Consider the following 12,568-nt stretch of genomic DNA (forward strand, 5'->3'; position numbering starts at 1 on the left):
AAATGGCTGCCCACCAACGTTCACCATCCAACCTGACAGAACTGGAGAGGATCTGCAAGGAGGAATGGCAGTTGATCCCCAAATCCAGGTGTGAAAAACTTGTTGCATCATTCCCCAAAAGACTCATGGCTGTATTAGCTCAAAAGGGTGCTTCTACTAAATACTGAGCAAAGGGTCTGAATACTTATGGCTGTGTGATATTTCAGTTTTTCCTTTTTAATAAATCTGCAAAAATTTCAAAAATTCAGTTTTTTTTCTGGCAATATGGGATGCTGTGTGTACATTAATGTGAAAAAAATGAACTTAAATGATTTGAGCAAATGGCTGCAATATAAGGGGGTCTGAATACTTTCGGTACCCACTGTATATACTGTACTACACTAGTTTACCAGGTAATTCATAAATATTGGTGTACAGTATATTCTCCTAAAGCAAAGGTTTACGCAAATATTCCACCCCTTTACAAGCATGACGAAGGGAGGTGTCTCACAATGTACTGTTGCTACAGTATATTATGAACTAGAAAAAAAATACACTACATTCTCATAAATCGGCATTATCTTTGGTTCAAATTGTTCTTTGTTTTAACGATGAAGAACAAAACCTTTCCTTTGGAATAAGTGAGGTGATGCCAGGTAAATAGCTTCCAACTTTAGTTTGGAGAGGAGTTAAATTTCCTTGGTGGGTGCATAAGTGCAACAGATGGTTTGGGATGCTGACAAGATGCGAGATGTGGGGATTGAGGCTGAGCTTTGTCTTGGCCATTTTTTCCCCTATGCTTACGGAGCGGCCGTAAACACCAATGGAACGATGGCGGATTTATGACACACAAATATCCCAGTTGCAGCCTATCATTTCAAGGAGGCTGTCATTGTAACTAAGCAGAGAGATACTAAAAGAGGTTGGTGTTTTTTGGCTTTTACTTTTCCTTTAATAACAGTGGAATGCTGACCTCCACAAAGGTCCAAAATCCTAGTTTGAATCAAATTGTACACCATGATTGCTATCCACCTCCTGCAGATGGAGACTAGATATTAGACTCATAAATATGAACAAATAATCATAGGTTTCAGCAAATGGGTAGCGATGATGTTTTACATTATTGTTTAATGCACAAACTGATTTTGTAAATAATGTCGATATTTCATTCATTTAAAATTCACTTCTTTGCTAATTTTGTCTTTTAATGTGGCCGCATTGTAAGGTGTGACTGCTGCAATAGGAGCAAAGAAATAAGAAATTCAAAGGGAAAAAAAGACTTAATCTTAACAAAGTGAGTGAAAAAAAATCCAAAACATTTATTGAATGTTCAAGAAGATTTCATGTATTCTTCCTTTCTACATGCACTACCCTTAAGGTTTTGAGGACAATCTGTTGAAGGTCTTTTACTTTACCCAGATAAACAAACAAACACATGAACAAACATGAAACACCTAATGTGGCTTTATGCCACTTTATCAGAGACATTACAAGTGACTGCATTGCTCCATGTATTTGTAGAGCAACACAGAGATATGGGAACAATTATTGCCCTCACATCCAAATAATCAGTTGTTATACGGCAGTGACTTCAAGGTCTAATGTGTTTCTCCTATTCTACATCATAGAATAAAAAGAAAGGGAGGAGAAGACAAAAGGGGCATGGAAATAAAGAGATGAAGAAAAAAATTCAGGAGGATGGAAGACAAGATTGAAGAGGAAAGAAAAACAAAGACCTCTGCCGAGGCCAATTACATTCTTCGTGTTATATATATTGGCACACGGGTGAGAACAGCTAATGAGAGGCAGCACACAGTCTATTCGGATGTGTGTTTAGTATATGGTGGGAAAAAAAAATTACATTAAGGATTCAGCAGTAACTTTGAGGGATGTAAAGCACGAGGGGTATGAACTTGGCCTGAGAGCAGGTGAGCTTATCAAGGCTTAGCGAACTTGTGTCAGTACAAGAAAGTAGATGGCGGAAGTGGAGCCAGACATTCCGGCAGGTCAGACAAAGAAAATGCCCCAACGTGGGAGGAGGGCCAGTTTTTATCTAATCAATCCAGATCTTATGGCTGCATGTGCACATCAACTGTATGGTAAAGCAAAATGTTGTTAAAGGCCCCATGCCATCAAAATCCAATTTTTTTCTGCTGTTTCATGCATAACATACTTCAAAATGAGTCTGTGGCAAGGTGTTAAGCCTGACATCTATGCTGTTTGTTGAGTGAAGGCAAAAGCCAATAAACGGCATAAGGCTTGCAAAAAGGGTGGATTTAAAATTGCCATTGTTATGATGTAGCTTTGACAACTAAGATTCAAGACCTACCTGCCACCTTCCTGGTTGGTACTCACTCGCTCAACTCAACTAAATGGCAACACGGCATTTCCGGGTTTTAAGTGAGTGGGTCTCAGCTGCCAACAAGCTATACAAATACAGTCGAAAAGGTATTATTTTATTGTATTTTACAAGAATACTTAACTATATTTATAATTCATAATGTAACTGTGGATGAAATAGCGAGGCTCGCAATCAGTGTTGCCAGAATGTGTGCGAATGTTATGTTCAAGTAAAAAAATATCAAAATATCCTCCTCTGTTTTTATTCTCACCAACAACAATCCAATGCTTGGTGAATTCTGCTTGACAATGATAGTAAGACCCCGCGTCAAAAGATCCGAACGAACGCTCGGCTGTCCCGAGCCACAAAGATGCCGTCATATCACGTCAGAGCAGGACCAGTCAGAGCAAAGCTGTTTTCAACATTTAAATGAAGAATAACACTTATAACATCAGAGAAAAGTTTGTTTACGTAACAGATATTCATGAGATATACGTCCCTCTCAAATGTCAGGTGGAAAAGACCAACTAGAATCACTTGAAAAAGGGCATTCTGGGCATTCTATTTCTGTGTTGCCTACTTTAAAACAAGACCGCACATTTTGTGAATTTAAAAAAAAAAACGTTTTGAATGCGTTCAGATGCAAAGTCTTCAGACTAAAGGGAGACAAACACTTCTTGCTCATATGGTATACAGTTAGCGGCTTGTGATAGTCATTAACAGGCAGATTGAAGACAGATTAAAGTCTGCACAACCTGTTCAAAATACTGTAATACAACAATAAAACAAACAGTAATAATTTGGTCTAAAATTTGGGAAACAAAAATTCTAAAAGGTCATGATCTAACAAGAAAGTGCACTCTCTCTTTCAAACTTTGCTTTTTGTTTGGTTCAATACTTGTTTTATGTGTTTATTTATAATTATCTGTAGCCAGTTCTTTTTTTTTTTTTAGTCTGTTGCTATTTGTGGTGAATGTTTCCTCTTTATAATAACACACTCTGTCGAATCAAAAATGTACATAATTTTAGGTTTAGCTAAAAAAAAAAAAAAAAAAAAAAAAAACACCTCCCATAAAAGTTGTAGTAACATACAAAAGTAATTTGCCCTAACCCTAATCATTTAACTGCTTTCTAATTGACAAAAATATAGTTTTAGTGGTTAAAAACTATCCCTTAGAAGGTAGTTCGAAATGATCATTTTTGTGTGATTGTAACTGATTTTTTCATGCATCATTTTTTTTTTGTCACTTGTTAACATTTGTTGGATAGTCCATGAACTATTCAAGACACTGATGGAGGACTCTGGCCCGGTTCAAACACATTTTACTGAGTATGAAAAACAAACCCCCAAAAAACAGCTGCTAACATGTTAATGTGAAAGCATAAAGGCTAATGCGAAACAATAAAACAGCAGCAGCAATGTATGCTGTTGATATTAGACATTGGGCCTTTTGAAATTGGAGGCTCGGATTAAATGGTCAAGTAATGTTGAGCAATAACAAAGTACCTAGAGCTTTAACACCACAATGCAATGTAAATGAAACCAAGCGTGTCCCATAATTCGATAAACTGATGGTTATGTTGATGTTGACCATTTAGTATATGCTGGAAATTCCCATTTGCGTCATATGTTTCTTTTCTGCTATATGCCTATTTACTGGAGATATTTATTTCATTTCTCAGCTACATTAAAAAAATGTTTTTGCTACAAGTTTTCTGAAATCCTATGACTTTCTACAGTGTTAAAAATAAACAGTAAAACAATACATGTGTATGCACATACAGAGTAGAATAGGGCCGGTCCACTGAATAGTCCACTGATTCATTTGCATTCAAATCAAGAATTTTTCAGTCGATAATAAAAAAAAGTGTTCTCCTCGTTGTCTACTACGCAGAACTTTGCAGGGTTCCTCTTGTTTAATGCCTCATATACGATCTACCCATAGTACTCACCGTAATTTGAAACCCCTCATTGAATTATATAACCGTAACTTAGGTAATATTTCTGAGGTAAAGCAACCTCATGCGAGTGTGATGTTGAACTCCATCTCTCTGCAATAATTAAGAACAGAAAATAAACCGCTAGCTTGATGAAGTTGAGAAAACAAAATGCCTTGGGAATGATTTCGTATTGTTTCCACGACCAAAGTGAAACGTTTTATTTGTTAGAAAATAATATCCACATGAGACAAAGAACAATCAAATACTGTAGTATAGCAATACAAGCACTACGCCGAGGCCGGAAAAGCAAGAACAAAGACCACCAAGACATGAGCGCAAAAGAGCAAAGAGTGCGGCGAGCGGCGGGGCTGTACTCCACCACATTACTCTGTGCGTTCTGACCACCAGAAAGGAAGTGTTTAACTATTAGGTGCGCCTTGGTAAAGATTCCCCCTTCAACAACTCCTTCCTCCTCCTTCCCTCCCTCCCTGGGGAGAGCAGGGGAGCTTGCACAAGCAGATTTAGCACATCGTATTGACTTACGAGGACTTTTTTTTTTTTCCCCCCCCAAGCCGTCGCCTTGGGAAAAGAGCGGGAGCGCAATACAAAGAAGGATTGAAGAAGAGAGGGAGAATGGAAATTCAATACACAGACAGGGAGGAGATGAATGTTTTAGAGTGCACGGATGTTTAGCTGTGATCCATGTTGTCTGCAAATGGATGGATAGATGAGGAGAGGGCACATGAAGCGTGGGATCCTGCTCAGAAACTTATACACACAACACTGAGTCAGGAGCGATGCGTGTATCTTACTGCAGTTGCAAGGAACATTCATTCAAACGACAATTAAAAAAGGCCAACATCCATCAATTCTAATTGCAAACATTAGTTGTTGCCTGGCATGTGCGGGTCATACTGTATAACTCTCACCTCGTTGTGTCCATCACTATTCATGCTCTAAAAAAATGGGTTCTCAAAGTGCGGTAAGAGTACCACAAGTGAGCGAAGTATCATTGCATTGAATCTTCATACTGTGCATAATGTTAGTGATTGAAACTTTTTTTTAAACCAGTACACTACATTTTTTGAAAGGTAGTTCAGTTGTATTTAACTTTTAAGTATAATACCTTTGCATTTACCGTTTTTAACTGTTTTCATTTATTTAGGTACAATTTCTTATTTAACTTTTATGTGCAGTACATTTTTATTGAGTCATTAATTGTAGTTATTGTCCTGTATATAAACCCAGAATTAATGTTCTAATTCTGCATGAATTACTATATATATATATATATATATATATATATATATATATTAGGAGAAAAAAGTGCCTCATTTCTTTTAATCAACACATGAGCCTACAAGGCTACTGTATGTTAGGCATTACGGTGGCACTTGGTACACTCAGGTGTAAAAGGTTTGAGAACAACTGCTCTAAAATATCACTCCTGCACAGAATAAAATGACAGGTAACGGATTCAGAATGACTAGAAATCATCGGGGGAAAAAAAGCCCGAAATGTAAGGTACAAACACATTTTGCATCCAAAAGTGATGCAGTAGTGTAAAACATCCATCCATCTTCTTTAATGCTTATCCTCACTAGCGTAGCGGGCTGCTGGAGCCTATCCCAGCTATCTTCGGGCGGGTGGCGGGGTACACCCTGAACCGGTCGCCAGCAAACCGCATGGTGTAAAACAGACATACTGAATTGCATTCTTCAAATACATTCAATTTTGACGTCAAAAGTCACAATCAGAGAGAAAACTTTGATGGCTTTATTGCCATAAACAAGACTGAGCCAGATTCTCCATTACAATTTCTCAGCAGCCCATTTTTTCTTCTTTTTTTTTTAATAGCGCAAATTCCATAACAACTTCAATCAATTCCAGAGTGGACAAAAAGTATATATTTTTTAAAGTCAGTGAACAAATAGGAATCAACCATAAGCAAATAAATAAAAACACACAGTGAGGGACTAACAGACTGTTTCCCAGAGGACGCATTGTGCTTGTGTCCTCACATCTAACTGAGGGTTTAAGTTCGAGTGTGTGCGTGTGTGTGTGTGTGTTGTGTGTGTGTGCGCATCCCAGCTGGTGCATGTTCTGTGAGTTATGTGCGTATCTAACCCGCTTTGTGTGCATATGTGTGTGCTGCCAGCAGGCTGGTGGTTCTGGGCCGTCCCGTAAAGGTGATGTGTGGCAGCTATTTGGAGGCTGGACGTGGCAGGTTAGCTCACTGCAGGCCCGATCATATTTTATATGGCATCTCTCTCCAGTCTTATCATATTTTATATGCCTGCAATAACAAACTGTCTGGAGGAAAAAAAAAATTGGGGGGATGCCTGCCACTAGTGCTCGTGTGCCAGCAGTAAAAACAAAAAACAAAAAAACATCCACACACACTTAAGAGGCTGCGTTGTGGCCCAGAAATTGACCAATGTAGAGTCAATTGAATACTTTTACAGTATGGCAAACTAAGCGAAGCCCACAGAGTGATAACTAAGGAAATGAGGCACAGTTAATAGAAACACAGCCATCTGAGTGGGGCCACTTCAAGAAGTGCGCCAGTAGTCATTTGGTTCTATTGTCTAATTCAGTTCACAGCCGACATCTGTCACTGTCCTGCTGCCCACTGAACACACACACCACATGCTCTCTCACACACACACACACAGACACACACGCACACAATTTCTCACAAACACATCACACACACTGATATGAAGTTGAGAGCGAGCTGCAGACACATACGAGGAAAGTAGAAACTCAGGATGAAAACAACTGCCAAAATGAGAACAACACTAATTTGGATCAGCACAAAATAAAAAAAATAATAATAAAATAAAATAAAATTTAAAAAAACGTTTGTATTAACTCCTGCATTTGCCTGAATTTTATATATATATATATATATATATATATATGTTTTGGGGAATTTAGCGTAGTATTTGTTTTAATTGTGAGAATTACCAAATGAAAATCGAATCAAAACAAACAAACGAAAACAAACAGAAATAAAACCACACTTAGATTTAGCTAGATGTGAGACGTTTGTGACGCAACATTTTAGAAGTTGAAAAAGTTGCATGAAAGTGGATGAAAGGAATCCAGTACGATTATACAGTCATGCTAGAATTGAAATGAACAGAAGAGGGACAAGAGAACATGAGGGATGCATATCAGAAGTGGGTGTGAGTGCTCATTGGTGCTTCTTACCTGGGGAAGATAGAGGAAGGCAGGGGGGCATTGCAGAGAATGGGGTAACATCCCGGTCCCGGACAGCAGAACACAGCCAGAGTTTGCCATAGAGCACAGCATGTGAAGACGGGACACCTTACTCATAGAGACAGACTCTCTTTACACCTCTTTTAGCAGATGCACCGCTCTGTCTATCCTCTCACCTCTCAACCTCTCTCTCTACTTCTTGTCCCCTCCCTCGTACTTTCGAAGCGATGCGCAGGCAGACACTTACTACTTCAGCGGATGTAGACGAGGGATGCCCACACTCACAGATGAAACTCCAAACAAGCGATGGAGAGCGCTGCGTAAAAGTGTTTTGACGGAGGGGGTTGGGTGGGGTGGGGGGATTCATGTGAAGTGCAGGCAAAGTGATGCTTCTGCTTCTATTCTTCTCTCCTCTGTTTACTTTGAGAAAGAGGCGGCGAAGCCGGGGCATGCAAATGGTTAAGGGAGGGAGGTTGAGACAGAGAAGAGAAACACAGAGAAGCAGAAAAAGGGAGGAGGGAGAGGGGGGAGGCGGGGCAAATGAGGATTGGGAGGTCCTTAAGGGAAGGAGATTGGAGAAAAGATGATGGGTATGGGAGGGTTTGGAGGGGGTTGAGATGGAGAGAGTGTGTGTCTTGCTTTCTCTTTCACACACACTAATACACTTAAAAGAACGTATCAAAATTGAGAGCATATGATCTATACCAACTAACCCATTCTTGAGCGGTTTAAGGGTGGACAGTGGCCAACTCATCTACTTCATTTCCTTGATTTGCAGGTACATGGGGAAATAAATGATCATTTTATAATCTGTATTTATTTTCAATGTGATATGATAATCTGTCTCGGAAAAAATCTAGACTCCCGCTTTAATGTATCGAGCAGAAGAATGCTTGATACGACAATAATAACGAAAGGAGTTGACATAGTGGAGGTCTGCGTGGAGTAGCACAACTTCTTAGGGCTGATACCATGTAGTTTTTTTTTTTTTTTTTTAAACAAACAATCTTCGTAGTTGGGACGGAATCAACAGCATCGCTAGAGGTTGCAACCTAGTCGTGGACTTCATTTTGCTTCAAGACACTCCTAATCAACAATTAATTCCACATAATCAACCAAATTGGAAATGATCAATTTATCAATTACTATGCTCCTCCTCCCAACTACTCTTTTCCAAATGTAATTGTAAGAATTAGGTGTAACAATTAATCGATTAATTGACAACTACTCGATGTAATTTATCGACAACTATTTTGATAATCAATTAATCTTTAAGAGCACAGGTGTCAAACTCATGGCCCGGGGACCAGATCCGGCCCGCCACATCATTTTATGTGGCCCACTAAAGAAAATCATGTCCATTCTACTTTGTGTTTCTTGCTAAATTCTGTACTATAAATGCACATTTTCTTGACTTTGAATAACGGTGAGATATTGTAAGTATTTATTGTTATCAAACCTTTTAAAAAAAACAATAGCTGAACAAATTATTTTAGTTGATTATTACATTTCAAAAGAAGTTATCCATCAATTTGTTATTAGGCATTGATACATTTATATGGTTTCACAGTCTTAACTTCCTTCAGAAGGAAACTTACTATATTTGGCTTTGAGACAATATTGAGTTTAACACCTTTGGTTGAGAGACATTGTTAAAAAGCAGCTAAATCCTTGGAATTTCAGCCTCTCAACAGTAAATATTCTCTGATTTATGTTGTCCTCTATTATCTTTGTGATTAAGCAAAATAAGACATTTACAAAGTTTTGGTATACAATGATCAACACCCCTATGCCTATTTTCTGTTGCTATGAACCAAACCAGTAACTGAATTATAATCAATTCTCCCTCCCTCCCGCCCACCCCCCCCCCCCCCCCCCCCCAAAAGAAAAAAAAATTATGTTTGTGCATTTTCTGCACTGTCAATTTGAAATAGTCTCCGGTTTTTGAAAAAGTTGGACATTAAATGTTTTTAATTAATTCATCAATAATCAAAATAAAGACAGATTAATCCATCCATTCATTTTCTGAGCCGCTTCTCCTCACTCGGGTCGCGGGCGTGCTGGAGCCTATCCCAGCTATCATCGGGCAGGAGGCGGGGTACACCCTGAACTGGTTGCCAGCCAATCGCAGGGCACATACAAACAAACAACATTCGCACTCACATTCACACCTACGGGCAATTTAGAGTCCCCAATTAATGCATGTTTTTGGGATGTGGGAGGAAACCGGAGTGCCCGGAGAAAACCCATGCAGGCACAGGGAGAACATGCAAACGCCACACAGGCGGGGCCGGGGATTGAACCTGGGTCCTCAGAACTGTGAGGCTGACGCTCTAACCAGTCGGCCACTGTGCCGGGAAGACAGATTAATCAATTATTAAAATAATCAGTGGTTGCAGCCCTAGAAAGAATGAATTAGTGCTATGCTACCTCAAAACTAACCATATTGTACATGCATTTGTATGCTGAAAAGGAAACAAAATCTATAAAATGCTCAATGCATTTGATCCTAAATACATTATTCCCCCTGTAAATCAATTTAGTTACGACAGGATTAACATGATCTCAATGCTACGAGAGCGCTTTGTCACCAGCTGCTTATAGGCTTTGTTCAGTCAAAAAAGGATTGCTTCGGTTTTCTTCCTTTCTTTTCCTTGAACAATTCTTGCAATGATGTAGCCTAATACCCATCTCTTGAAATAAAGGCATATGAAATAATTAAGAATGGGAGCAATAACAATCCACACAGACACGCACACACACACACACTCACACAAATCACAGTGCTAATGCAACGGCTTAATTTAATTTATAGCGCCGCGGTGTAGAGGATATTTTCCTTTAAGCGAGGCATTTCCCCAGAAAGAAAAGAGCTAATGGCTGAATAATGAGATATACTGTGGTAGGATACACATCCCCCACTCACTCTCTCACCCGCCTCCATCTAACATTCTGTCCACCTGTGGGACCTTGGTGAAAGCAAACAATAGTTTATCTATAATTTGATGTTATGTGTGTTGATTGGTGTACTACGACACAGGCGGAATGGTTATGTTTCACAGAGCATCTGTCTTTTACGCACCTCCTCTGTTGAGGAGAGGAGGAGGGGGAGAAGGGGAGGGCGGAGCCGCACGATCCACACAGGGAATCGAATGACGGAGGGAAAAATAAGAGCAATGCAGGTATCAGTCATCCTGTATGTTCCCATGTTCAGAGACTTTGCTTTCATATGGAAATCATCACAGTTTCATTAAGATATAGCAGTAGAATTATTTAATGTGATTTTCATATTACAATATATGTATAATGTGGGGATTTAAAGTGTATTTCAGGTCATCAGAGAATTTTTGGAGCATTGCGATTAACTTGTTGGCATAAATGGGCTAAGTAATAAATTAATTATATTAAAAAAAATGTACCAAATGTAAATCATAAAATATGTATATGTGAGGACATACTGAAGACAGCATTAGAAATGTATTATAATGACCACAGTGTCTATAATAAGTGGTGCACACACACACACACACATATATAAATGATATATATTTTGTGTACTCGTGTATCTGTCTTAGTGGTTGCTGTTGTACTACATCAAAATGGGTACTGTGAAACCATGAATTAAAACAGTGCAATGTTATGTATGTACATATTGACAAAGTGGTCTTGTGAAATTTCATGGATTTGGTCATTTAAAGTTGAATCTCAATGTCATCATCATTGAACAATTTAGGAAAGGTCCTAGTTTGCCCATGGTGGAAAGTAGCCTGCTCACTACCATACAAACAGACAAACAAACAAACAATGCGACTCTCATTGCTGAGAGTTAACAACGGGAACACCATTCAAAGAGTGTGGCCTGTGCTGAGCCCTGCTCATTGGGGAGCGGCAGCCTATTGCCAGAGGGACGCACAATGCAGGAAGGATAGGCGGACTGCGTACTCAATGGTCTGCACTCTGATGCCACGACAATAAACAGTTGGCCACAGAACATTCTAGCAGGCAGTTCAAGCAGAAAGATTACACCAAGCTGGGTTTGTAAATGCTAGTTTGAAGTCGATAAATTGAAGCATGCTGTGGAAACTGAGCTCCAAGTGGGAGGATTTGTCCAGCAACACACATACGTGGTTTGTATGGAAACAAAATGTTCCCCAAAACATTTTTGATTGTTCTTACCTTATCATTATGTTTTGTATGTTCAAGATGTCATCCTTTTACAGCATGTACAAAATGTGATGACAGCAAATAGCAATCTAAGTGAAAAAGTTAAAAACAAGGATGTACTGAAACTTGATCAGAAACATACCCCCCTTAATTGCTGAGGCACTATCATATACTGTATTTTTAATCTGTCCTTGTCTCCTGGAAGATTTGTAAAACTGCTCATGTTCTTCCACTGCATAAAGGAGGAAGAATTAATTACCCTAATATGTACAGACCTATCTCTAGATTGTCATGTTCATCTAAATTACTGCAATCGATTATAATGGTCAACTCTCACTCTGGTTACGGATTATAAAGTTTCTGCACTTGACCAAAGAAACACTCTGCTGCTCTGTTTATTGACTTGTCTAAGGCTTTCAACACTGTTGATCATTCATTACTGTCAACTATCCAACATTGGCTTTGATATAAATTCAAAAAGTATGTCTGATAGATATCAATGTGTGAAACTAGGGGCTCTCTTTTAGAGATAGGGGGAGAAGCTCGGTCATCCGGGAGGAGCTCAGAGTAGAGCCACTACTCCTCCACATTGAGAGGAGCCAGATGCTGGGAGGCATCCGAATCAGATGCCCCAGCCACCTCCCTGGTGAGGTATTCCGGGCATGTCCCACCGGGAGGAGACCCCGGGGGCGACCCAGGACACGCTGGAGAGACTATGTCTCCCAGTTGGCCTCAAAGTGCCTCAGGATCCCCCCAGAAGAGCTGGATGAAGTGGCTGGGGAGAGGGAAGTCTGGGCGTTCTTGCTAAAGCTACTGACCCGGATAAGCGGAAGAAGATGGATGGATGGATAAGTGAGAATTATTAACAAACACAAAACTTTCTAATAAAAAGTGATAGAAATTAAAAAGTGACCAATA

General features: G+C 39.4%; 1 protein-coding gene across 7 annotated transcripts in view; it reads right to left on the reverse strand.

Moving 5' to 3' along the window:
• Positions 1–12,568, reverse strand: part of rbfox3a (RNA binding fox-1 homolog 3a) — a 585,838-nt gene that overhangs the window by 126,454 nt on the left and 446,816 nt on the right. The window contains exon 1 of one of the 7 annotated variants that reach the window (XM_061755994.1): positions 7,478–7,937. The exons of the other annotated variants lie outside the window; for them this stretch is intronic. Coding sequence (XP_061611978.1) covers positions 7,478–7,603 — 126 coding nt within the window. The 5' untranslated portion in view covers positions 7,604–7,937. Of the gene's footprint in view, positions 1–7,477; positions 7,938–12,568 lie in introns of those variants that run through there. 7 annotated transcript variants of the gene reach the window in all.

Source organism: Phyllopteryx taeniolatus, chromosome 19, assembly GCF_024500385.1.
Source record: "Phyllopteryx taeniolatus isolate TA_2022b chromosome 19, UOR_Ptae_1.2, whole genome shotgun sequence".
In the NCBI taxonomy this organism is placed as follows: domain Eukaryota; kingdom Metazoa; phylum Chordata; class Actinopteri; order Syngnathiformes; family Syngnathidae; genus Phyllopteryx; species Phyllopteryx taeniolatus.